General features: G+C 51.6%; 7 protein-coding genes across 7 annotated transcripts; 3 read left to right on the top strand and 4 right to left on the bottom strand.

Moving 5' to 3' along the window:
• Nucleotides 1–1,216: 1,216 nt before the first annotated feature.
• Nucleotides 1,217–3,329, bottom strand: J3D65DRAFT_641898 (uncharacterized protein). Its single transcript, XM_066801929.1, has 6 exons — nucleotides 3,081–3,329; nucleotides 2,923–3,015; nucleotides 2,754–2,872; nucleotides 2,471–2,699; nucleotides 2,317–2,417; nucleotides 1,217–2,267 (listed from the first exon to the last, which is right to left on the bottom strand). The coding sequence occupies exons 1-6, from the start codon at nucleotides 3,130–3,132 to the stop codon at nucleotides 1,524–1,526; spliced, it is 1,338 nt and encodes a 445-aa protein (XP_066650363.1). The 5' UTR covers nucleotides 3,133–3,329; the 3' UTR covers nucleotides 1,217–1,523.
• A 142-nt stretch (nucleotides 3,330–3,471) lies between these two features.
• J3D65DRAFT_641894 (uncharacterized protein) lies at nucleotides 3,472–5,594 on the bottom strand. Its single transcript, XM_066801928.1, has one exon. The coding sequence runs from the start codon at nucleotides 5,266–5,268 to the stop codon at nucleotides 3,670–3,672; it is 1,599 nt and encodes a 532-aa protein (XP_066650362.1). The 5' UTR covers nucleotides 5,269–5,594; the 3' UTR covers nucleotides 3,472–3,669.
• A 377-nt stretch (nucleotides 5,595–5,971) lies between these two features.
• Nucleotides 5,972–8,356, top strand: J3D65DRAFT_648581 (glycoside hydrolase superfamily; the record flags this gene model as incomplete). The annotated part of the gene is made up of 3 exons (XM_066802399.1): nucleotides 5,972–6,355; nucleotides 6,412–7,662; nucleotides 7,712–8,356. The coding sequence occupies 3 exons, from the start codon at nucleotides 5,972–5,974 to the stop codon at nucleotides 8,354–8,356; spliced, it is 2,280 nt and encodes a 759-aa protein (XP_066650361.1).
• Nucleotides 8,357–9,892: 1,536 nt separating this feature from the next.
• Nucleotides 9,893–13,804, top strand: J3D65DRAFT_672380 (armadillo-type protein; the record flags this gene model as incomplete). The annotated part of the gene is made up of 4 exons (XM_066803494.1): nucleotides 9,893–10,837; nucleotides 10,886–11,086; nucleotides 11,136–13,134; nucleotides 13,191–13,804. The coding sequence occupies 4 exons, from the start codon at nucleotides 9,893–9,895 to the stop codon at nucleotides 13,802–13,804; spliced, it is 3,759 nt and encodes a 1,252-aa protein (XP_066650360.1).
• A 2,229-nt stretch (nucleotides 13,805–16,033) lies between these two features.
• Nucleotides 16,034–18,244, top strand: J3D65DRAFT_641880 (putative serine/threonine protein kinase). Its single transcript, XM_066801927.1, has 5 exons — nucleotides 16,034–16,512; nucleotides 16,566–16,897; nucleotides 16,949–17,292; nucleotides 17,357–17,519; nucleotides 17,577–18,244. The coding sequence occupies exons 1-5, from the start codon at nucleotides 16,214–16,216 to the stop codon at nucleotides 17,813–17,815; spliced, it is 1,377 nt and encodes a 458-aa protein (XP_066650359.1). The 5' UTR covers nucleotides 16,034–16,213; the 3' UTR covers nucleotides 17,816–18,244.
• J3D65DRAFT_165352 (heterokaryon incompatibility protein-domain-containing protein) lies at nucleotides 17,836–20,521 on the bottom strand. The gene has a single exon (XM_066794201.1). It carries the CDS (start codon nucleotides 20,292–20,294, stop codon nucleotides 18,261–18,263), a length of 2,034 nt encoding a protein of 677 aa, XP_066650358.1. The 5' UTR covers nucleotides 20,295–20,521; the 3' UTR covers nucleotides 17,836–18,260.
• A 1,844-nt stretch (nucleotides 20,522–22,365) lies between these two features.
• J3D65DRAFT_688761 (uncharacterized protein) lies at nucleotides 22,366–23,821 on the bottom strand (the record flags this gene model as incomplete). Its single annotated transcript, XM_066803873.1, has 6 exons — nucleotides 22,366–22,686; nucleotides 22,739–22,841; nucleotides 22,893–22,995; nucleotides 23,050–23,135; nucleotides 23,189–23,483; nucleotides 23,541–23,821. The coding sequence occupies 6 exons, from the start codon at nucleotides 23,819–23,821 to the stop codon at nucleotides 22,559–22,561; spliced, it is 996 nt and encodes a 331-aa protein (XP_066650357.1). The 3' UTR covers nucleotides 22,366–22,558.
• Nucleotides 23,822–26,045: the final 2,224 nt, after the last annotated feature.

The following is a 26,045-nucleotide window of genomic DNA, read 5'->3' as shown; positions in this document are numbered from 1 at the left end:
TAGTAGTTTACTCTTATATATACCTATAATACTACTCTAGACTATAGTATAAGGGATTTTAGTAAATAAAGGTTAAATATAGTTAGGATAAAGATACTTACTAGTATACTATATAATAAAGGTTTAAAATCTACTACCTCTATATATAGCTACCTTATTAGTCTAGATTATTTTAGTCTAGTTATCTATAGTCTAATCTATATAAAGTAGTACCTATATAAGTTAAAGCTCCTTTAAATAGTCTATTAACTATAGGTTATAATATATAATATAATAGTAGAATCCCTTATTTATAAGGATATAGTAAATAGTACTAATAAAGTATAGTAAATCTAGATATATCTTTAGTTACTAGAAGGTTATATAATAACTAGAAGTACTCTTTATAATATAGTTAATAAGGTAGTATTTAATAGGACTACTATATACTACTAAGTACTAGATCTAATATAGCTTAAGCTAGCTATAATTATAGTAAGTAAGAGGTATAATTAGCTCCTAGAGGATATAATTAATTATATAAATAGGTATACTAAAGAGGTCTATAATATAGTAGACTAAAAAGATAAGAATTCTATCTATTATTTTAATAGTATAGTAAATTTAATATAGAATAGGGTTTTACTATAAATAAGATATAAGGTTATACTCTTTAGAATTATTCCTTAGTAATAGGATAAGTAGTATCTTATATTAAAGTAGTTAAGGATATTTAAAATAAGGTATAGTTAATTAAATATTAAGAGTTATATATAACTTATCTTTATTAATAAGGACTATATAATAAGTTACTTTAAAAAGCTTTAAGTAGGTATAGTAGATCTTATTATTTATAAGTATATAAGGCTAAGGAGGAGGAGGAGTTATAAGACTATTATTTAAAGAGAATAATAAATTATCTTTAGTAATTAAATTAATAATAGTAGGTAAAGATACTACTACTATAGCTAACTATTTATCTAGATACTACTAGAATTACTAGCTAATATAGTAGGGAGGAGGAGTTTTAGATTAGATAGATAAAGCTATTAAATAAGTAGTAATCTTAGTTTTTCTACTATTCTTACCCTCTTACTTAAGTATAATTATATACTATAGGAGTTAATCTTAAATATATATTAAATTAACTAATATATATAGTATACTATAGACTACTCCTCTATAATACTAAACTACTTTTTAATAGCTAGATAGAAGAGTAGGAGGAAAAAGAAGAGGTATTAGACTATAGATTTCCTAATTAGGAAGTTGATGTGGTAGTGCATTTTATATAACAGGGGCCCCTATTAGGTGGAGATGCTAGCAATTGGATGTGAAATGATGGTGTATGCACCCCTCAGCCCTATGAGGCCCGGTCCGTTAGTCTGCTGGGCCAGGGCACAAGCGACAATTACAAGACACACCAGCATCAGAAAAGATTCCTCCATTCCAATGCCGCCGAAACTCCAAAAACGCCCGTCCGGAGCCGCATAGATGACAGCAACCGACCCCAGTTATATGTACATGCACGATCCATTACACCATTAATTGCCGTCCTGGCTCTGAGCTGTGCCCCTCTCCTTGCTCGGCGTCAGCACGCCGGGCTTTTCTCTATGCACCGCGACCTCCATGACACTCAACGCGCTCTCTCCTGCCGACGGCACGCTCATGCCCAGGAGGCGCTGCGCTGCTGCCCGGTGGCCCGCGTCGCCTTGCGCTGGACTGTCCCGCCCCGAGTCAGCATCGCTAGGGGACATGCTGGTTATGCTGGCTCGCCGCCGCAGCCACGCGACGTCTGCACACCGCTTCGCCAGCCTGATTGTCGTCTCGTCGTTGGACTCAAAGTGCCGCCACGGGTTGTCGTTGGTCTGGCTGAGGTACTCCAGCGTCTTCGAGAGCTCCTCGGGCTTGTAGTGCGGCGGCCGGTTGACTTGGCTGTTGGCCAGCAGCGGGTGCAGCACGCGCAAGTACGTGTGCTTGATTGCGTTTGAAGTGGGGTCGTCCGAGGGCAGGTCCAGCAGGTTTCGGATAATTATGTCGATTAGTACGTGTAGGTCGTTGGTATAAAAGTAGTCGCACGTCTTGTCGTTCAGAAAGACGAGGTAAAGCAGCTTCAGAATCAGCAGGGTCAAGGACGCTTCCGTTTCGCGATTGAGAAGGAGAATCATGTTTTCGCCGAACGTCTTGTAAATGTGTCCATGCGTGGAGAGGGCTTTGATGACGCGGTTCGTGAGAGGTACGGGAGGGGTGGGAATGTTGGCAACAAAGTATTGTTCATTCAAAACGAGCTGAAAAGCTATTAGCAGAGCAGTTCGGCGAGGGGACGATCTTGCTTACAATGACCCTAATGACGTGGTACGAGTAAGGGTCGTTGGGATCGTCGTACAATTCCTCGACAATCTGGAACAGGTAAAGCACAAAAGTGTCGTCGACGACGGCTTGTTGCAGTCAGCCACGCGATCAGGAGAAGCTCTGGTGTTTCTTGGCTTACTCAAATCTTCCGAGGTCAAGCGCTGAATGCGGGACATTTCGTAGAGCAGCTGGAGGAGCGATCGGTGTAGGTCCTTGAGCTCCGCAGCGTCGATTGTCTTGATGAGCTCCACCAGCCGTGGAAAAGCCCCCTCGGCCTTCATCATGTGAAAAGCTTGCTGTTCCTTGTCGTGTTGGCCGTCCAGCAGCAGGACCGAGGAAACGAGTTGCAGCGTCGGCGGTTCATCCTCCTGTCTGTCGTCAGGCCGCCTGCAGTCGAGAGAAATTCAATCCAACCGCCTTACCTGGAGAAGGCAGTACACAAACTGCCGGCGCACGTATTCCTTGTTCTTAACAAACAGCGTGGTCGCGAGTAGCTTGTAGACGCATCGCTGAACGTCGTCTTCGGTCTGGAGGTACTCCTCTGAAAGTGTCAACGGGGGCGCGGTTTCGAGCGCGAGGGCGAGGGCATACCCTTGAAATTTGTCGAGAAGCTCAGGTACGAGCGGAGGGAGTTGTCTATGGCTTGCGAAGTGTCGCATGGCGCGGACAGAATGTCGTCGAGCTCTGGGAGCGGGTGGGTCAGCTAACGGCGGAGGAGCAGATGCGTGGACAGATGGGGATGCGCGCACCCTCCCAGAATTGCTCGGCATTATCGAGGCTGTATGACACCTCGAATTCCATTCTGTTGCTGGCGCGCAAGATGCATCGTCCCCAGGACAGGCACGAAGACAGGCGCGATAGGCCAGGGCAGGGAGCGAAAGTCGGTAGGGTAGGGTAGGGTAGGGTTGAGAGTGGTCGAGGAGTGCCGTGCGCGCCAGCCAGACAATGAGCGAAGGACACCGCAGCCACAGCAGGCCGGGCCAGGGCTGGACGCCGACATGGATCACCCACGCGAGGGCGTCGGTCCCACATCGCTCTCATCTACGACTATGTGAAACTCTTGCAGCATGAAAGGCGAGACACGGCCACGGCCACTGCTCGCTCGCCACTGGTTGGTGGTTCACCTGGAGCGTTGGCCGTCCCGATTTAGTCCACGCCAAATCCATCACGTCGCTTGGTGCACCACAGTTGACGACGAAGACCCTATTCGCGTTGTGACATCTACCAAATCTGATGCTCTTTGAAACCCAGCGCCAAAAGCAATCCACCTGTCCGACTCCAGTAAAAATCTCAAAACTCCTCCCCATGCCACCCGGCGGATTGGCACGATAACTACGCCTAAAAACCAAACCCTCCAGGGAACTGGAACCCGCCACCGGGGAACCCGCCGCCTGCTTGGAATTTGAACGTCCCTCCAGACCCTTGCCGCATGAACACCGGTTGACCTCCGGGACCCTGTCCGAAAGGCGAACCGTGGAACGGGTTGCTAGCCTGCTCGTGGTCGTTGGGGTCATCGCCGCGGTCGAAGCGCGCCTTCAGCTCAGGGTCGCTGAGCACCTCGTAGGCTTCGTTGATGCTCGCCATCTTCTTTTGCGCCTCCTCAGGAGTGACGCCCTCTGACGATGCCTTGTCTGGGTGGTACTTCTTGGAGAGCTTGCGATATGCCTTTTTGATCTCCCGCTCTTCGGCGTCCCTGCTGACTCCAAGAACCTTGTAGTAATCCTTTGACTTGGCCCTCTTGAGAAGAGTTTGGGCCTTTTGGAGCAGCTCTTGAATCTTGCGTTGCAAAGACTGGTTGCCCTGTTCCTTTGCCTTTTCCAATGCGTCGTTGAGTGTGTGGACTGCAGGCTCGAATTCATCTGCATCGAGCTTGCGCTCCGCGTCGAGGATGAGACCGTGAAGATTGTTGGGGTTCAGCTTGAGGGCGTCCGCGCACAATGGCCCTGCCCGCTTCTTGTTGTTCATTTCGACATAGGCCTCACATGCCATCTCCACCATGTCCACGTACAGTCCCTCGGGCGATTTGGCGTGAATGTATCCTTGCTCCTTGAAGTCTTTGGTGTCGTGCTTGACATCTTCAATCAGACCGGCGTCATCGGACGATTTGACGAGGAACTTCGCAGCGCTCGCGTATTGCCTCTTGTCCATGAAGCCCTTGGCCTTCTTCACCCTCTTGTCAATGGCCTTTTCTCGCTTCATGAGCTTCATACAAGCCTTGGAGTCGGGATCGGATTGCAGACACTTGCGAATCTGCGACAAGCCCTTGTCGGTTTCGCCAAGCGAGTAAAACGTCATGGCGGAGCTTTGGAGGTGCGGCTCGATGGATCCAGAGTGAATTTGCAGAACGCGCTGCAAGTCGTTGACGCCCTCGGCGACCTCGCCCTTTTCGAACCGACACCTCGCTCGCCGCCTCCGGAGGTCGACGTTCCCCGCGGCAACCATGACGGCGACTCCAGCATTTGTGACACAGCTCTCCCAGTCTCCGCGGGCTTCTGCCTCGGCGGCGAGGGTGGCGGCGCCCTCGGCCTCTTCCAGTTCGGAAACCTCGTGGCCTGCGGGCTTTCCGGCCTTGGTGTAGTCCGATTTCGCGGCAGCCCAATCACCATGCCAGCCTTTGAGCTTGGCCCTTTGAAGCAGGGCACCTTCAAAGTCAGGTTTGAGGGCGAGAACGCGATCAAAGTCTTGTTGGGCCTGGTTGTTTTTGCCGAGGGAGAGGTAGGTTGCGCCGCGCTTGAAGATGGTCAAGTAGTCTTGCGGGTTCCGCGAGACGGCGGCGTCGAAGAAGGCGAGAGCATCGTGGGCGTTGCCGGCAGCCAAGTTGGCATTAGCGGTGGATATGAGGTCGGAAACTGGCGTGTCTGGCGGAATGTTGGAAGAGGAGAGGGCCAGGGCGAGTGGGAGAGCCCCGAGGGCCAATGCACACAGAGGGAGGCGCATGGTCGCGAAGGGCGCGGGTCAGAGAGAAACGAGCGTGGGGATGTTGTCGCGAGCCAGACGCAAGAAAGAAGAGCGCTGAATTAATAGAAGCGCGGCCGAGTCGGAAGAGGGTGGAAGGGGAATGGAAATAGCATCCATGAGGATAGCTGGCCAAACCGAAGACAATGTTGGTGCACGGGCCTGCGGGTACGCTTATCGATCGCGCGGCGAGAGTCGACCACCATTAGTTACGGTTACATGCCAAGTGCCATGGAGCTTGTTCACTTGCAGAGATAGTCTCCAGCCTTGAGGTCTTGTTCTGGTGGTGTGCCTGGACCGACGGTCGGTTCACCTCGTAAGGTACATGTAGAGTTCGGTTCCAGTTGGTACTTCACAGCCTCAGCCACTCAGCCTCAGCGCCACACTTCGTCCCTCCTCCCTGGTCCCTCCTCCGCACTGGACCTCCGCCCGCGAGGGAGCGACGATCCCTGCCTCCTCCCGCTGCCCTCCCTCGGTTTGGTCCCGACTTGGACCCGGACTGCCTGCGGTGGGTGGACATCTGATGACGACCCTCCGCCTACGCTCACGCCTCCGCTTTCGTAATTGGGGCGCCTTTCCTCTCACCCTCACCCTCACCCTCACCCTGCAGCCTATTCTCCTCCATTCTTATCCCAATCCCTCCCCTCCACCTCAATCCCTCCTCCATCGCCCTCACTCCACCACCATGTCTCCGCTCCGCCTGCGCGTCCAAGGCCGCCACTTCCGGGACCCACACCACCGCGAGGTCACTCTCCACGGCATCAACGTCGCCGGCGACGCCAAATATCCCGCAAATCCAGATCTGCCCTCTCACATTCCTGACGACTTCTTCGATGCCGACGACGTCTCCTTTGTCGGCCGCCCCTTTTCTCTCGAATCCGCACACGACCACTTCCGACGCCTGAAGCGACTCGGCTACAATGCAATCCGTTACATCTTCACATGGGAGGCCATTGAGCATGCAGGGCCCGCCAAGTACGACGAGGAGTGGATCCAGCACACCATAGCCGTGCTTCGAATTGCAAAAGACTATGGCTTCTACATCTGGATGGATCCACATCAGGACGTCGTACGTAGAATAGCCAATTGCGCAAAGCACCCAAAGCCTTCTAACACCCGCCACAGTGGTCCAGATTTGCCGGCGGATCGGGCGCACCGCTGTGGACCGTGTATGCCTGTGGTCTGAATCCGCGAGCTTTTGACATTACCGAGGCAAGCCTGGTCCAGAATACCTACCCAAATCCTGAAGAATTCCCGAAAATGATCTGGTCTACCAACTACACGAGGGCGGCCTGTCAATTGATCTTTACACTCTTTTTCGCTGGCCGCGAGTTTGCGCCCAAAGCCATCATCAACGGCATGAACATCGAGGATTACTTGCAGAAACACTTCATCGACGCCTGCAAGCACTTGGCCCAGCGCATCCACGAGGCCGAGGATTTGGAGAACGATGTCGTCATCGGGTGGGAGAGCTTGAACGAACCGAACCGCGGACTGGTGGGCTACCGGGACATTTCAGTCATCCCAGAGGAGCAGAAGCTGCGCAAAGGAACAACGCCCACAGCATGGCAGGCCATACTCACTGCTTCGGGCCGAGCTTGTGAGATTGAGACGTGGGACTTTGGAGGCCTCGGCCCTTACAAGTCTGGGTCAGCATTGGTGGATCCAGAGGGGCAGACGATTTGGCTGCAGCCCGATTACGACGAGACGCATTACGGCTTCAAAAGAGATCCGGGATGGAAGCTTGGCGAATGCCTGTGGGCTCAGCATGGTGTCTGGGATCCATCTTCGGACACGCTTCTCAAGAAGGACTACTTCTCCAAGGATCCCTCCAACGGCAAACCCATTGACTATGAATACTTCACCAACAAGTGGTTCATGCGGTACTACAGAAGACACCGAGACGCTGTCCGAGGCGTCTTCCCCGAAGCAATTCTATTCTGCCAGCCTCCCGTCCTCGAGGTACCACCGACGATAAAGAATACGGAAGACGATGACCCGAACATGGTGTTTTCGCCTCATTACTACGACGGCATCACCCTCATCACCAAAAAGTGGAACCGAATATGGAATGTCGATGTGTTTGGTGTCCTTCGCGGAAAGTATCTCACTCCGGCTTTCGCCATCAAAATTGGAGAGACCGCCATCAGGAACTGCTTCCGCGATCAGTTGGCCGCCATACAGGAAGAAGGAAACACTTACATGGGAGAGCACCCTTGTGTATTTACAGAATTTGGAATTCCTTACGACATGGACGACAGATATGCCTACAAGACGGGGGACTATTCGAGCCAGATTGCCGCCATGGACGCGAACCACTTTGCCCTGGAAGCAAGTCACGCCGCCGGCTTCAGCCTTTGGGTGTACTGTGCAAAAGTGAGTGCTTTATTTTCTCATCCACATGATCAGACCTAATGCGTTGCAGAATTCACACAAGTGGGGAGACCATTGGAACGGGGAAGATCTCTCCATCTTCTCGCTCGACGACCCCGAGTTGCCAACTTCAGCCTCTCCGCCACAGACAGCCGATCCCGAATCGCCAGCCTACTCTCGAAGCCAGTCGACGGACACGGCACGAGTCTCGCCATCAAACATCAAACAGACGTTGTCTTCAGAGAGCATGACAACAAACGGATCCGGAGCTGGCACCGGCGCACCAGACAAGGTCGGATATCGAGCCGCCGAAGCCTACCTCCGCCCCGCTCCCGTCGTGGTCCACGGCAACCTCCAGGCCTTCGTCTTCGACCTCCGCAACTGCACCTTCACTCTCTCACTCAGAGCACCCAACTCGACGCCGTCGGACCTGCCGACCGTCATCTTCCTCCCCGACTGGCACTTCCCGCCCGGAAGCACGCACGTCGAGGCCAGCGGCGGCAAGTGGGCCATCAGCGTCGACGACGAGGAAGGTGGCTTGATCCAGACGCTCAAGTGGTGGCATGCCGATGGCGAGCAGAAGATTAAGATTGTCGGCGTTAAGCGGCCGCAGGGGAAGGCGCTGGGCGGCGCCGAGGAGGAGGGGTATTTGGAGCAGTGCCAGCAGACTGCCGGGAGGAATTGCGTCGTTATGTGAGGGAGGGGATGGCTTGATGTGCATGTGGATCTAGGCAGCGTGGCGTGGCGTGTGGGATATGTATGTTTGCATGATGCCTTCACTGCGCTGCCATGTTGCTGCTGCTGCGGCTGTGGCTGGCATTCGCTCTCCTTCCCTTCCCGCTCCGTCTCCGTAAGCCGACGCAGCGCACTCACCTCTTTACCCGTCCGCGTCTTGTCCACAGACCTATGCCTCCCCTCCGCTGCTCGGACTCTCTCGGCTCAGCTCAGCTCACCCCGCCTCGGCCCCTGCCCCTCCCTCCCCCTTACCACATGCATGCATGTCTCCCCCTACCTTGAATGGTCCCCTACGATACGGCATCTAGCGAACTTACCATACTAAGCACGCCTGGCCACGTGGAGAGTTGAGCCAGCCAGCCGGCGCCGATACATGCGTCTGTCTGGAGCAAGGGGTGGAGTGGGAAGGGTGTCGGAGTTGGTGGATGCTGTACTCACTGTACTGTACTCACTGTACTGTACTGTTTTGGCTATTTGGGCGTGAGGTGGAAAGGAGAAGGGGAAGGGGGAGGGAGAGGGACGGACGGACGGACGTGTTGGGCCGCGAGGGGGGAATGGGAAAGGTAGAGGGAATGGGGTGCATGGAGTTTGTTTGTTTGGCTAGCTAGTTGGTCGGTTCGATGGCCGAAGAAGAATTCGAGTAAGGTACATGCAATGGACTGAGCCTTGAATTGATCGAAGGATTGAATGATGAATTGAGTTGTGAATTGAGCAGTGATATGAAAACAGGAACTAGTTCTGTTCCGTTTCGCTGGGGACGGTCACCCCAAATAGTCGCACACCCCGGTACGACATGCGTTAGTTGAAGACTATTTTGCGTCTTGTTGCATGGCTGACGACTTTTAGGAGGAATCCATTGTCCATGGATTAACTCGAGGCTGATCTCGGCTTTTTGATGGCCAAGCTGGGCTTGGATCACAGTTCTTGCGAACATGGAGGTTGACAAGAAAAATTACGAGTCCAATTGAGATGTTAGGGCCAAAATGAGGTCTCTGGGGCATTTATTGTAGATGAGTTGCAGTCGAGGAGGTGGTTTGGTCGTGAGCAGGTGACTGCGCGTAGAGAGAGAGCACGGCGCACGGGCCGCGCCTTGACTCGCTTCCTTGGGTCGCCGGACGGGTGCTCTGCTCTTCATCATCTTCTCGCCAGCCGCAACACCACCATCCACTCGGCCTCCCCCACCATGTCCGCTGGTCTCGCCCTCTTTTGAATCGTGCCAGCTGCTATGACGCCACAGCTCGCAAATCCTTCCCCAACAATCGCTCTCCGCTTGCCGCCCGCTTTGACTTGACGACGTCCGCTTCGTGCTTCCGACCTGACGGTCACTATCACCGCTCTGGCCCCATGTACGGTTTCTCCACCCCGGACGCTTGAGATTTCTTTTTTGAGTGCTGTTTGGAAGCTTCGAATGCGCTGCTGACGCTTGACCGACTACAGCTTCAATTCCGTCGAGGTTTCTTCTCCTCTCGCCACTCTGACGCTTTTGTCCTGCTCGACTATGGATCCTTTCAGCGCGCAGCTAAACGGCATCTCGACCCACGTCGCGTCTAGCAATGCAGACTTCTCACGCGTTGTCGAAGCCCTCGAAGCCATCCACGGCGATCACTCAAACAATGCAGCGCGACACGAAGCCACTATATACCTTGACAATCTTAAGCCTACTCCGGAGGCTCTGGACAAAGGCTGGAATTACGCTTCGGACCCGGCAGATTCCGATTGGGGTACGCAGAATTCAAAATTGCAGCAACCTCTCCGTCATTATGGCCTTCAACTATTAGAGCACGCCATCAAGTACCGCTGGGAAGAGCTTGACGAATCAAGAACCGTTAGAATACGCGGCTGTGTGGTAGGACTGGCCCAGGAACCAGCTGAGCAAGTCCCTCCATATGTGCTCAACAAGATTGGTCAGCTATGGTGCGAGATCGCCAAGCGCTCCTGGGGTTGCGAATGGATGGACATGGACGCGCAGCTGTACGGGCTCTGGGAGCTGCACCGGGAGCATAAGAGGCTTGTGCTGTACATATTGGAGACGCTTGCCGAAGAAATATTCAACAAAGACGACCCCGTCGCCAGCATGCGCGGTGGTGACCTGGGCAAGGCTTGTGTCAACATCTTCACTCCCGCCAGCACCCTGGAGGAGCAGCTGCCCGGTCGCGATGCCAATCTGAACGTCAGATGCGGCGAAGACGGCTGGGCAATGCGCATTTGCAGCTACGTTGACGAGTGTTTAGCGGGCAAAGAGGCTCTGGACGACGGCACTTGCGACATCGTCATCAAGGCCCTCAATACGCTGCGTGCGACCATGTCATGGTTGATCCCCAAAGCAATTCACCGGACTGGGAGCATTTACCACATTGAAAGAGCACTTTTCACGCCGAAGAAGATGCTCCATGGCAAGGAAGTCAATGGTAGTACCGAAGAGGGATTGTTGAAACTTGGGATTGTGAGCTTACCACTGCCTGGAAGTACGATCCGAAGCTAACACGTGTAGGCTGCCGTCGAAGCGCTCTGCACTGTGTATAGCCGCTCAGGGTTTCAAGACGAAGATATCATCGATATCGTTTGTCCAATGTTCGCTCCAGATACCGTCAATCGGTTGACGCAAACCTACGAGTGGATTATAAAGAGTGAGGATGCGAATCTGATTGATTTGACTGGATCCAAATACAGTTTCACGAAGAAACTCGCAGAGGTCAGCATTCCATTTCTTCGGTTCTTCTCGTTTTCTAAACCTCCTACAGTTACTTGCACATCTCGTTGGCTACATTGAAGCGAAGCCACACGCCATTCCACCTGATTGCGACCTCATTGGCTTTCTTTCTCTTCTGCTAGAGGTTCTTGACCATCCAAGTCTCACCGTCTCCATCCCAGTCTTGCATGCGTGGACAAGACTATTGCGCGTCCGCTCTGTGCGAGACTCGCCTTTGATGATCCAACTCGTCGTGCCTCTTCTGAAAATAGCAAGCGAACGCCTTGTTCGATACGAGGCGTTGTCAGAAGATTCCGATGATCCGACCGTTGTAATGCTCCATGGGGACATTGACACTGTCCCAGAGAGGCATGCTTTCCTCGGAAACTATCGTCGGTACTGCGTGGACATTGTTGAAATCGTCGTTCGCAAGATGCCACAGGACGCAATGCGGCATATCCTGGCCCAAGCAACATACACGTTCCAGAATCTGTACGATGGGTTGCCGCCGTTCACGCCACAAACCTTCTCCAAGAATGCCGATGCGATCCTTCGCGCAGATGCAAAAATCACGGTTATCGATGCCGCTCTGAAGGGGTACCTGAAAGAACTCAACAGCCATCATGACTCCGAGTTGCAGAAAGACGAGGCCGGCGTGAGTATGATGCAAGATGCTTTTCAAGAATGGTGCCAGGGGCTACTTCAGCTTCGATTCGAAGACCCGGAGGTGAACAGGAAGATCATCCAGCTCATGGTTACGTTTGCTACTCGCGCGTTGCACAATCGGCCCCACTTTGCTGTCCAGGTGCTTTCTTACATTCTCAATCTTCCAATCCATGAAGAAGCGTCAGCTCCCCAGTACTCCGAGGCGGTCAAGGGTCTCGACCAAGCATGCGCAGGAGAGATGCAGAGGCTTGCCATGTCATTCCCGGATAACTTCTTGTCCGTCTACGAAGGTCTGGAAGAGCAAATCAAGATGAACGTCGCGAAGAGGCCCAACGACGAGCGTTTCAAGCTGGGCTATACCGCTTTCCTCTTCATCATAAACCACCGATCGATGTCGAGAGACAGAACTCTTCAAGATGCTCGATTGCAGCAAATGATGGGGGAAGTAAAGGCAGGCTGGCAAAATCCCCACTTGGCAGAGTCTCTTTCCTCATTTGAGTCATTTTGCGACATGCTTGGCCTGGGCAACATAGCAGTGTTTATGGCTGCCAAATGCTTCCACCAGGTTCCTGACTGGGCTTCTCAACAACTCGACGCCGAGGGTCAGGCAAAGCAGGCTGAGATCTTGGCCCAATTTCAACGCTTCCCCCTTCGCCTTACCAAGAGTCTTCTCAGTGCTTCAACCGAGAAAATGCTAGAAAACCCCCAGTCCCATGCTGTTGCATGCGACCTGTGGGCTGATACTCTGCCCACGATCCTCCCCTCTTTGCTGCAGTTCATCAGCCATGCTCAGGCTTTCATGAACCTCCAAAATTGGTCGCATCTACCCCAAGAAATGCAGTTCGTCATGAAACGAGTGCTCACGGATCGCTTCTGGCAAGCAGGTATCTCGACGGAAAGCAAGGATGATTTCTTTGCCCGAGTCAGTGGAAGCAAGTCCTCTTATGAAGGATTTGCCTCGACTGTACGTGGAACTGTCAGACAGATCCGCGAAGTCAGCTACTACATCCTCTACGGCTTGGCGAAGTTCCGGGTCCACTTCTACGCCATACCCGACCTCCCAGGCGCCCTCAGCCGCGCTCTCTACCAAGACGCCGAAGCCCTTTCCGCACACCACGTCTCCGTTCTCCTCAATGTTTCGACTCAAATCATTGACGGTTGTCCGATTGAATTGCGCTCACAGTTCCTCCCGCCGGTGATCTCAAGCCTCTTTATGGCTATCAACTCCAAGATTGGCAACGAATGGGAAGTTTTGAACAGACAGATGGAGGAGATCAGCGCTGGTGTGGATCTCGGCGATGAAATGAAAAATGAGAGCATCTTGCGCCAGCTGACGCATGCTGCGGTACTGCTCGTGTCTCTGTTGCTCGAAGATCCTCGAATGGGTATGCGGCCACTGGTCCTGCAACTTTGGGATAAATTGCTAACACACCTGGCCCAGACGCACACCACCGACCAAACACGCAGCCCAAGGAACAACGCATGTTGACCTTTATTATCAGCAGTCCAGAAGTTCTGGAGCCCATGTTCATGTTTTGCAAGACCGTCATCCGCGTCCGTGACACGCGTTGCGTCTCGTTGATTTGCCGCGTCCTCGTGCGCAACGTTCTGCCTCGCTTCAGGGAGCCATCACCCGTCCGCGATTACGTCTGCAGGGACCTCCTCCGCGCAGCCATCACATCGCTCCATGAGCCCGCCTTTGTCGACGCCCAAAAGGACCTCGCCTCGCTCATATCCGCCATCATCAACCTCGACCCCGAAACCACGACCTCCATCATCCTCGAGCTTCCGGGTGTATCCAACCGTCCTGACAAGGTCAATCGCTGCATCGGACGCATGCGGCAGACGACGTCGGAGCGCATCCAGCGCGGTCTCGTTCTCGACTTGCTTGCCTGCATCCGCGGCGTCAGCATTCACGAACAGGGCAAGATTGAGCATTCGAAATCAAAGAAGCCGGCTCCCGTGTCGGAACAATACATGATGGTGGAGCAGCAGCCAAACATTGTCAGGGGCGGCAGTCCTGAGCTGGACGGCATGGCTGGCATGTTTGGCTGAAATACGTTGGCCGCTTGTCCCCCTCCTCACCTCTGCGTTTTCAAGTTCGAATCGGCGATCATGGTCGGTATTCAGTCTTTCCTTTCCTTTCGTCTGTCGATCTGACTTTCCTTTTTTCCTCTTCAAAGGCGCCTGGCTTTGCATAGTGCCGATTGGCAGTGGCTACTTTCGGGGCAGTCACGGCGGCGGCGCGACAGGCCGGACTGCATGTTTTCTCCTTTGGGTAGATTGCGCGCGTGCAATACAGGCACAAGGGATTCGGATTCGGGCGTCTCGTTTCATGATGGGCCAGTGGAACTGCTGCTACTGCAACTGCAATGGAAGAAAGAAGAAGAACTTGATATCCCGGCGGCTGGTTTTTGTGTTTTGCCCGTGCTTCTCTTCCTGCCTTCTTTTCCCTCTTTTCTTTTTCTTCTGCTACCAAATGCGAGAGGGTGGGATGGGAGAGTCGTTGCTTTGGTTGATGCAATGGCGCTGTGGGTTGCGTAGCCAGTCAGCCAGTCAGCTAGTCAGCCAGTCCAATCAGTGGTCTATGTGGAGGACGGCATTGAACATTTGCGCCTGCGATTTTCGTGTGGAAACAAAAGGCGATAATTTCACTCTGGTATTTTCAAAGATTCCGAGTGTACGGGTATACCACGAAGCGAGTTGACATGTCCTGCTACCCCAGTATGATTGATGCCACTAACTGACCTTGTAAATGAAAATCAGTCTCAACCTTCACACAGACAATACAGACAAGCGCAAGGTAGACAACACAGATGAGAGTGGAGCTTTAGCTGTATTCAACATGAAATACGTTATTGGTCCACTCTCCGGCCAGTCCGCATGCTTGTTAGGAGTACCCGCTCTTTCAGCGCTGCCTTAGATCTATCACTTCTTCTTTTCCTGCTGAGATTTCCGGTGTGCGACCTTCGCATTGAAAGCTTCGTTGGGGTATGGAGTTCCATCCTCATCGACGTGTGTCGAGCCCAAATAAATCCCAAAAATATTGTGAAGTGTGACAGAGACGATGTTCCTGTGCGTCCTGACAGTGCTGGACTGATGGGGTCCTCCCCTGAAACCGGTCACGAGGGAGTTCTGTTTCAAGGACTCAGCTGGAGACTTACTTGACAGTCATCTTCTTGATGTCCGGATTCTACTCGTGCAATTAGTCCGCGAGTCTCATTTCGGTATCCCATTCTTTTGCGTACCTGTTCCTTTAACTGCTTGGTCGCTGCCTTCAGGGCCGTGGTCCAGTTTGGTGACAAATCGTCCCATTTTACTTTACTCTTGGTTGCGATTGTGACGTTGCTAATCGAAGATGCGTGACTGTTGTTGCTCTTTGCGGTTGAAGTCCGAGAGAGAGACATGGTATTCGGAAATGGAAAGTAAAGCAGAAATTGCAGAATACAAAGTAAATGAAGGGGTTCAATGAATCTGACGGAGCTGATTGCTCTCCATCTCGAACCAGAACTCCAGTTTTATAACTGCTTTTCAATTGAAAAGCGCGCGTGTGCGGCACATCCAACAGCCTCCTCATTTTCTTGAAGTGGAGACAGACACTGGGATGTAGGGTGATTGTAAAACCTATCGCTTGAACGCGTCGCCTGGAAAGGCTCCTCGCAGGTACTCATGTCGGAGTCTCTTTGAATGAATACCAGTCAGGATTGCTGCAGTCTTGCCAGCGCTTGCATCCGCACAGATCTGTTGCTTTCCCCGTGGTTTAGCGCCCTGAAAGGCACAGTAGACAGGGTCAAGAATGGTTTGCCAGGTAGGCTATCGCTCCAGATAGCAACAATTTTCCAAGCCTTTGTCCATGAACAAGTCCAACCAGAGAACCCCTCATCTCTAAAGACCTTAAATTTGACTTCGCGGACTGGTCAGTCAGATTCTTGAGGAGAGGACGGACAAGATGAGAAACTGTGTTACCTGTTCTTCTTTGGCGTTTCTGTAGTTTCATTATCGGCTACTGCTGAAGCGCGGCTGTGCCTCTTCTAAATTTGATGTCGAAACGAATCCTTCGGGTGTTCGGGTTTGATTCTTAAACTGGAACTCTCACCTGCATGAGCGCTTACTGCTTTCTTGACGAAAAATGATATCGGAACAAATTTGCCTCGTCTACTGCCCAGGGTCTATGTACTTTCAGAAGAAAACCCTGAATGCTCGATCGGAAAGAGGAGTTTGGAACACATCCCACTGTGCCGACATGCGATGCGGCGCACCGATCCCAGTTGAGTCTAGTCGGCTCCACCACGTGATTGGATACGTGACACCCATGCAGTTATTAAGCGCGCAGCTCCATCACCTCAGGGATAGTTGTCAACACCAGTCACACTTACCTGCAGTCAAACCCCTCAGCCACCAACTTGCGTTGCCGTTGTCAATCATTTGTCCAACGGATCTCTTTCGCAGCTCGACAAGTGCGCAATGCCCAGCGTTTCCTCCTTGCTTACTCGTCGTACCGAACCCCATAAATGTGACCAGGCAAGCATTGCTGCAGGGTCGTCCTACGCCGGACGGCCACCTTCTCCTCTCAGAAAGCCGCCCACGGAAGGCTTCCAAAGATATGATTCATCTTGGACTGTGGAGGAAGAGATGTTTCCATGGTATTCAGGAAAGAGCTGGTATCCAGTCCGAGTCGGCGATCTATTCAAAGAACGATACCAAGTAATCGGGAAACTATTCTTCGGCAGTGTGTCTACGGTCTGGCTCTGTCGCGATTTGATGTGAGTGCTGTTCTGGCGATGCGAAAAGAGGTCGTCTTACAAATTTTATCAAGCGGCCACAAATACGTCACTCTGAAAGTGTATGTTCAGAAACATCGACAAGCGAGACAAGAGCCCAAAATGTTGGCGTATTTGGAAAGTGTCGTGTCCAATCATCCCGGGAAAAAGGCCATCAGACTCCCGTGTGATACCTTTGAAGCAGAAAGAAAAGATATCCGAGGACAGCGTCACCAATGCCTCATCTTTGAGCCGCTGGCCATGACACTGAAAGAGCTGTGCGAATTCTCCGGCGGTCAAGTCAAGCCTGAAGTGCTGAAACCGGTCGTGCGTTCGATTCTAGAGGCACTTGATTTTCTGCATACAGAGGCAGGCGTAGTGCACACAGGTAAGAAATGAATAAGTGTGGAAGACAGAATCTCTCCTGATATCAGACCAGACATCCAAGGGGGCAATATTCTCTTCAGACCGAAAGACGCTACAGTGTTTGAGGAGTTCGAAAAGGACCAGTGGGAACACCCTCCAGGTCGCAAAATAGACAGTCTGTGGCTCAGATGGCTCAAGTGGCTGTTTTCCAGAGGCGAACGCGTTCTTTTCGACTCAAGAGATGTACCTCAGGACGCAGAAAATCTTGACTCGCCGGTCCTGGGTGACTTTGGTGATGCAGTTATGGGCGGAGACACCTACGCGGCGCACGTCATGCCAGACTTGTATCGTGCCCCAGAGATGATCATCGGTATCAGGTGGGACGAGAAAATTGACATTTGGGGTCTTGCGATGACGGTAATTCATAGTCCCGCGTCATTGTTCGCACAGTTTGCACTCGAATTCCTAATAAACTCGATAGATCTGGGACGCAATCGAGGGCAGGTGTCTGTTCCAAGACACTACACCTGGTAGATTTGAGTCGAATGACGAGCATCTCGCGATGACCATTGCGCTACTTGGCCCCCCTGAGAAAGAATTCGCTCAAATGGGAGCCAGTTATGAGAAGTATTTTGATGAAGAAGGTATGGAACTGATGAAGAAAAGTTGGTTTCATGGTCGTGGTTAATTAACGGACACAGGCAACTGGAAGCTGGACATGAAAATCCCTGAAACATCTCTCGAAGCAGAAGAGCAAGTTCTTGAAGGCGATGAGAGGGACCAATTTTTGGCTTTCATGCGCAGAATCCTGCAGTGGGATTCGGATGATAGGCCCTCTGCGAAAGAACTCCTGGATGACCCCTGGTTGTCTACGGAAAGAGCGTCAACGTCTGAGCGGGCTGCTCTAGAAGGGGAGCATCGCCCTGATGGAGGAGAATAAGATTATCTCTGGAGTTTCAACGCCGTCTGTCGTGTCGACACCCTGAGCCGGATGCTCCTTTCAAAAGAATCATCTGCGCGGTATTTGTACTTGTCTTGGCAGCCAACGCAGAACTGGGAACTGGGAAGTGTCAGGAAGATTTCATGAATGTGAATGAAGGGCACGGCAATACAGGGAGCCTTTAGTTGCCAATTGAGTCTGTACTATGAAGGATTCCGTGTGTTGCTGGTCCCGTGGACACTTCATTACCGGTATTGATTTCCATTCCCCGTCGCTTGCTCAAGAGCGATAGTGTGGCTATGTCGTCATAGTTATGGATCGGAAGGGAAGCATGGAGGCGAGGAAACGGGAGCTTTGAAATCGGAATGTCGTTGCTGTGTGTATGTACATTTCGTGCTTTAAGATTCTGAAGACTGATCCTTTCTCGTGAACAATGAGAAGATTCTCAGATGATTTCAATTGTTCGTTCCTGAAATGCTTCCGCATATCTTTCCAGCGTGCAACCCTGACGAAGGAAACCCAGCCCAATCTTCCGGTAAACGTCTTTGGGTCCCGTGCCGACCAATAAGAGGCCTTCGTCAGGAGTGATGAGGAACAAAGCACACTCCCTTCCACTAAACACTTTGTCCTCTTCGACATCCGGAAGGATTTCAATGTTGGGACCTTCGAATTCTGTTCCTGGAGGTTGAGTTGGAGGAATCCCTGGCACACGGGCAGTGATCCAATCAGTTCCTCTGCCATCGTCATGCCTGACTTCGTTCTTGTTCCATGTACAAGGTGCGATGCGCCCTTTGATGTGAAGTGTGCCAGACTCAACCATTCCGTATCTGTTCTTCTCATCAACGTATTTGATGTTTATCCCTAGAATCTCGGAAATAGCTCCCTCTGGATGGCTCCACTTCCAATCACTCCTAGTTGAGAAGGCGCCAGCGTTCAAACAAGCCCAGCTCCAACTTGGCGCCTGGTACTTGGCCGGCCGTGGACATTCCAATGTCTTGTGCAAGCTCGGGGTCCATATCAAATCATATGGGAGATCGCCTTTGAAAAGTCCAGCAACGTATTCGTCTTCTCTCCGCTTTTCGACCTCTTGAGCAACGGCCGCAAACGCGATGAGTTTGTCTTTCTCCGGCATCGTTAATATGCGACTGTTGTAATTTCCCACCAGGATCAGCCATTCGTTGCGAAGACATTCATACTGAAAATACGGGAATCGACGGGACTTATGGGTAATCATGCCTTTCTCGCTTGTTTCGAAAATTGAACTCTCGTTAATCTTCTGGTCCTTAGCCACGGAACCCTCACTGCGAGTGATTGAGCGGCACTCCCAGAATATTCGATCAGTGCCGAAATGGAGCGCCCTCGGCGACAGAAATCTTTCTTGGAAAACCCAGGCACGGCTTGAGAGGGGCATCTCTCCAACGCTGTCGATCCAGTCACACTCCCCGGAAATCTGACAGTAGACGGGGTTTTTTTCGACAGACAAATTCAGCCAATTCTTGCAGCATTTCCAAGTTCTCCAATCTCCCAACTTTGGGCGCATATCCCGGTCACGACGACGTCGTCCAACCAGTGCAAAGCAAGAGCCCAGCGCTCCGGGTGGTCGCTCAGCGAATGCGCCCTCAAAAGGATTGGAAGCCCGGTCGATGGCAATATTGAGCAAGCAGTTCTTGTAGATGTCAGACATGGTTCTAGCATGCTCAAGCCAGTCTTCGTTGACTTTTTCGTTGCTTTGGATGATGCAGAGACTGTCTATCCATAGATACGGAATCTCAAGCCGCTTGCAGATCGTGATGGCGTTCTGGAATGACTTTGGAAGCTTCTCAAGTGGTATGCCGACTATCAAGTCATCCAAATTATTTTTCGTCAAGGTGAAGAATTCGTTTCGACCCCAGCAGTGACTGAGAGTAGCGTAATGATCCCGCAATTTATGATGGCGAGTCTCAATCAGAGACGGCACATCATGGGACAAGTCAAGAAGGCGCTTGGGATAGAAGTTGGGATTGATAATTCCGCAGCCTTTGTGATCTTTTTGACAGCTTGTCAGCCACTTTTTGGCCATCTCGATGACAGCTGGATCTCCAGTGCTTGTCGCAAATTCTGGCTTTTTCCCATGATCCCGAACCTTCGAAGGGTCGATCTCGATGTCTTGCTTTGCCTTTGATATAACCTCATGAATGTCGTCGCCAGCCTTCTTGTCTTTCAAAGCGCTCAGCGTGAAATATACGCCGTAATCGAGTTCATCGAATTTGAATACCATTTGTTGCGATCGATCAGAATATTCCCACGCAAATTGACAATTTATCTTCGACGGCGGAGAGTCTGGTGTAGCAAATTTTTTCATAATCACTCTAACGCGTTGTTCGACTTCCCAACAAATTTTGCATCCAGACTTCGCAGCATTCTGCAGATCTGAAAAGGTTTTGTGGTGTTGTCCATCGCATCCGCTGCGTAGAGTGGTGATACAAAGCGCACAGAGCATTTTAAATGTCGTCGAATTCGGATCTGGGAAAAGAGTCTTCAAGGAGCAGGTAATATGAACCCGGTTGAGAGGGGAACTGATCAAAAAGGGGTCAGCCTACTGAGCCTGCCATAGACGCCAAAAATTAGTCAAAATTCCATATAATCACAAATATCACCCACGGAGTGAAGGTTTAACCGGCAGCTCGTTCATGGCCCAACGAAATGGGGATTTTGAGGCGTTACTCGTCCGGGTGTTGCGGTATGGTTGATAGATAGGGGTTTGTTGAAAGTGCCGAGCTTCGCGATGCAGGGGCCAGAGTGGACGCGTCGCTAGAGGCTGATCCAAATGCGACAGCGCTTGTAAACCATCAGAGCCACGACGCAAATCCTCTGCAAATCTGAGAACGAGAAATTCGTAAACAGCCGCGAGCACAGTGCCACAAGTACTGCAAACGAGCCCCGAAACGGGTGAATGATGTATCGCGAAGATATTCAGATGCCATATTGTCGCTGCGCGTTTCTTGGGCAATCTGGGATCCGCTCATTGTCTTCGAAGCGCTTGGAAATCGATACCAAGTCATTCGGTAATCCAGCTGACGTCCAAAGATGTCGCTTTCCGGGTAGTCGGAGTCTTGTTGGGAAAACACCAGGAAACTCGCTGCCTCCAGGGGGCTCGGTGGTCTCCCCGCATCTTGTCGTCCTTTCTCTGCATCTTAAAGGTAGCGGGAATCATATGACCACAGCTTCATCTTCACTTCAGCAAGAGTCGCGTCCGCTTGGAAAGATTTGGCAGTCTCATTATCGGGCGGCTGCTGCTGAGGGACCAAGTCAATCGATAGCAAAAGAGGGGGGAGAATTTGGCAGACAGAAGTAGGCTCAGGCAGCGAGCAGTAAAAGACTGAAGTTGGACAAGCAAAATTAGGCCAGGAAGCGGCCGAATCCAGGCTCAGACTTTATGCGACTTGATTGAGCCAACAGCCAGAGAGCGTGGAATCGCGGACCCAGAAACATTTCTGGGTGCTCCTCAAGCTCAGATCATGAGTTGCAGTCGCAGATGGTCGAGTGTTGTCGAAGAAGGTAGAAGTGAAAGGCATGGCCTAGCGCTGACGACAAGTGCAGGCAGAGCGCAATCTTAAGGTGATTTGTTCGTCGCAAATGATACGACCAGTCCAGGTTGACCAAATTCTGGAAGATGGTCGACGAGTGCGCGAGACTGAACTCAGAGCCTGAAGAAATCTGCGACGGTGGTGTTGTTGCGTAGGATAAGACCCGCCCGAAGGCGCGCTCAACGAACGCCTCTACATACCTCAGGCATCATTGCAAGGTTTTCTGGAGAACAATCTTGGTGCTTCGTCGTGTGTGGTCTTCTGACTGGATACTCTCTTTCTTGCGGCTTCCTGACAGTGGTCGGTCAGCGCTCCATATTCGTTGCGCTGCTTCGTCATGGTGTACCTCGTGCTTTGGGTTCGACTCACTCGCTATGGCTCATCCTTTGTCTGGTGGTTTCGCGGGAAAATTTCCTGTTTGGTCGTCGTTCGCACTTCAAGTCCACGCCCTTCTGCGCACAAGTAGAGTCGGCGTCCGGCAATCCCCGAAACTACTCGTGCGCCTTCAAATTCTGGAGTCAGTGTCAAGATGACGCGATTTGGCGCCGCGCCGAACTCAGTTCGCGCTACGGCCGTTGCGCTGCCGTCGCATCGTACTCCTGTCGCAGTCAGTTTTCGCTATTCACACTCGATGCTGCCGATAGATGCTCGCCTACGGCGCCTATGGTGAAGTCTGCCATTTGAGTGGTCCGTTGCAGCTATCTGGAGGCCGTGCTCGCGTGTCACTCTGCATGCGCTCGGTTTCGTTTTCAGAGAGAGTTGTGGTCGATTCTAGGTTTGAAAGGGCGCTTCTTGTCAGTGTCGTCGCACGTGGCGGAGAAAAGAAGCTTATTGGAGGGGTTGGGTGGGCTACTGTGGCGAGCGGCTGAGAAAAACTTCCAGCTCTCCACCATTGGTTAACCTTAAGCGCCTAGTTGGCTATAGGCTCCAAATTTAAAGGGATCAATCAAGAACAAAATGCTTAAGATAGAGAGTCCATTACTACTACGTAAGTGCTTGGCGCTTGGAACCTCCGAAAGAGAGATAGATGACAAGCGTCTATTAATTCTCCAGGCCGCGACCGGCGGCTGTCCTGATCCACTACTTCCATTCCAACCTCAAAAATATCCGCAATCTGGTTTTCCTGGTCCTGGGAATGAATTTGGTAGCAACAATGCGTCTCGCTGGGTCGCGCTTCTCACACCGCATCGGCCTGAGGACTCTGATACGACTTGATGGCATTCGGAGGGCATTTATACTTTCCTGGTGGTATCACTGGATTATAGCCAATGCAAGGAATGTCAGTGTAGCACTGATCCCAAACAGCTGCTAAAGTCAGCCTGCATGCCGTGAATTCGTCGGTCGCCAATCAACGTACCGCCTTCCGCATCCTTTTCACCATACAGCGTGTGACCTTCCCAGCCCGTGGTCGTGAAATCGTAGTCTGGACAGCGAGATCCTTGGCTCGTGAAAGCTTGATGCTGTTCTCATCAGCATGGAACTCCGGCCATCTGCCAAAGGACGCAACCGACGCTTGAATCTCCTTTTCTGACAATCACATTCGGCCGTTCGGCAAGAAAGCAGGCACTGTTTTCAACTACGCAATCCGCCGTGTAGGCATGGCTGTAGCCCACACTATGATACGTCAAGGTCAGTTTTGGTCACTGGCGCTTCGGATGGAACACTGACCTGTCCGCTTCACTCCCCGAAACTCCCAGACCCAGCTCCTTCACGAATCCAAGCGCATACTTGGCGAATTTCCCCATGTAGTCTTTCTAATTCCAGTTGTTGGTCAATGATCTCTCGAAACTCAAACGGAGAGACTCACTGCGGCCTGTTGCGCGTATGGCAAATCCTTTGACGATACTGACCAACCAAGAGAAGATTGATGCTGCACAGTCGCTGAAAATTGACCCTTGACAGGATTGCAAATCTGTTGGCACGCCAGATGTACGGCTCCTTTGGAGTGCATGTTTGTGTTGTGAACGACGCCTGTCGATTTGTAGTTCACACTTTTGGCGTCACAATGCTGAGGGATGAGGAAGGGGTCGCGTTTCATCAATTTCTTCATTTTTGATTTGGCATACGGCCTGGGATCGTAGCTTTTGTTGAAGTGGGACTGTCTGAGTTGTTTCGGTGAGTCCGGCGGTCAGAATGCTGGAAGAGTTTGTGCCACTCACCTGATGTCCTCGATATCCTCGTCTGACAGTTCGAGGTCCTGCCACGAGGGTCCAGCCAGGAAGTGCTTTCGGTACGTGTGGATGTCGAGCAGTTCGATCTGAACTACATGCTGGACCTCGTTGTACTCGTTCCACTGCGTCTTCATCGGCAGTCCCTTGTACGAGGGCTCCGGTGGCATATGCAAAGGGTCGGATCTGTTGAGGGGAACGAGCTCTCCGTTTTCTTCCATAAAGAGTTCAAATAATGGTGGTCCCGGGGTTTGAAGCAGGTGCAAGGGCATCGCTATGGCGCCTGACAGCAACAAGCACTGTAGAAAGAGGTGAATTATGTTAAAAAGACACATTATTGTTTGCGTTGCAAGTAAACAGAGTGATCTAATGCTGGAACTGGAAACCTCTCCCATCACTTGCGACTTTACTTATAGATGCTCAAGATCCATTGTCGAAAACATGATGATGGTCGCTGTCAGCTCTCGCTTATGCTCGACTTGTGTTTTAGGTTCTGGCGTATTTTTAAAAGCGCCAAAAAGGCACACAACCTTAATGACCTAATCGATCGCTATTAAGATAGCCAACGTGGCAAGATGCTGTGTTCCCATTTGCTAAATTTCTAGGCGTCCTTTCCTATATTTTTCCTGTACGACTTCTTTAGTGCTTTAGTCTCTCCGCTCGTTGTCTTGAAGTGGCCATGAGACCCACTTTGGTCACCGACAAACCTCACAGCCAGAGCGAACGACACACGTGGCAGTAGATCTCACCATTTTCTGTTCATGCCATGCAACTCAGCGGCTCAATTTACGGCAGTCTCGATCAAACTGCCACTCAATTGCTGTTCGCGCTAAAAGAGCAGCAAAATTCACTCAACGGGCCTCTTTTGCGTCCGCAGTCCTGTCAATTTTCTTGACCGAGCCAAGAACAGCCTCACGATGTCCCCTTTGATTCATAGCGCTTTCAATCGCCTGCCAGAACCATTGTCCCTTTGAAAGTGGTACAAAGAAAGATGTGTAGCTGCCGAGAAATGTGCCGGGATCTTTAGAGTTCTCGAATCTTGTCACAGTAAGCTTTGGATGCCAGCACCTTTAAGACTACGGCAGGCTGTTCGCGTCATTGCTTGTCTCGGGCCATGCTTCGGCTTCGCGGGCATTCTTTCGCTGTCCCTCTTTGCCGCGGAGATTGGAATCGGCTCGGTATGACGTAAAGCATATGCGCCGTGAAAGCTTACGGCGTCAAGTCGTGGTGTCGTTGATTTGCTGTGGTTTGAATTCCACCAAGGCAAGACACGAACTATGCTTCAACTACCTGACGGTTGATCATGTTTTGCAGATCACGTCTTTACGGTGGCTAGAATAGCCTTCTGTGGGCAGTGTTCAACGGGTTCCCGCGCGCCAGGATGCAGTCGAAGAGCAACTCGGGCGACGAGGAGTCCAGCTGAGCTTATCGCAATGTTGCTTTTTTGCTTTGCTCGTAGCAAGTCGAACTCCCTAGTTGAATGGAACCCTGGGCTTGTCCAATGAGAAGCGTCTCTGAATGGCGTGGGGAACTCGTGGGGAACTCGTGAGGAACTCGATCCGTCGCATTGGCATTTTCGACGAACTGACTCCCCCGAGTCATCTCAGTCAAAGCGTATGCACAGCGGGATAAGCCGAAGCTACTTCGGCACATGCGCTCTCCAATGGCATTCGTGATTGAGACATGATGCTGAAGAGACTCGGTAAACTGTAGGCCGAGTGCCTGGTGTTGCGAGCGCAAACCGCACCCCCGAGTTCGTGACTGTAGCCCAGAGCAGTAAAAATGATCTTTCCAGCCCAGCTTGCAAATGAGCTCTTTGAAGTATATCCAACATCTCATATTGTAAAAGGCCGAGCAATTGCACCGTTGCCCCTTCGCCACTGAAGTCATGGACGGGCCAGAATCTTGTTCTAGAATTAGATCTTATCAGTTCGAGCTGAATAAATTCCGGACCACCAAAGCACGTTGAGCACGCTCTGTCTTTCATAGGACAATGGATTTTGTCAAGCGCGGGGGGTCGGCGCGTGCTGGCCAACTTTCTCTACCGCCACGGGACGTGCACGCGACTCCACATGGCAAAGCTTGTTTGCATTCGATCAAAGATGTTGAGTTCGAGGTTGACAATGCCACGCAAGATGAGGCCGTCCCCACTCGAGCTCTGAACTGAGCCCAAAGGTGGGGCGCCTGTGATCAGCTTCCTGACCGCTGCCTTGTTTGAATTTGCTCAGCTCATGGCGGCTATCGTGGTAAACGCGGGAAACGGAGAGAATTTCATAATTGGAATGCGGGCAGAATCGAGTCACGGTCATGATGCCCTCGGGGCCGAACGTGGGCATCATCACATTGAGCTTCTCCCCGCCGGACTTGAGCGAAGGTCGTCCTTTCGAAAGTCTGGGCATTGGTGGTTGAGGTGTTGTCGGAAGTAGAGCGGAGCTCCCCCTGTAGCTCTGCGGCGGCATTCAGGAGTCGAGCTGCTCCTCTTGCCTGTCGAAGCCC

This window comes from Phyllosticta citribraziliensis (assembly GCF_038025025.1).
Source record: "Phyllosticta citribraziliensis strain CPC 17464 chromosome Unknown J3D65scaffold_15, whole genome shotgun sequence".
NCBI classification, from domain to species: domain Eukaryota; kingdom Fungi; phylum Ascomycota; class Dothideomycetes; order Botryosphaeriales; family Phyllostictaceae; genus Phyllosticta; species Phyllosticta citribraziliensis.
The sequence above is the reverse complement of the archived record's forward strand: the minus strand, read 5'-3'. Positions and strand labels throughout refer to the sequence as shown.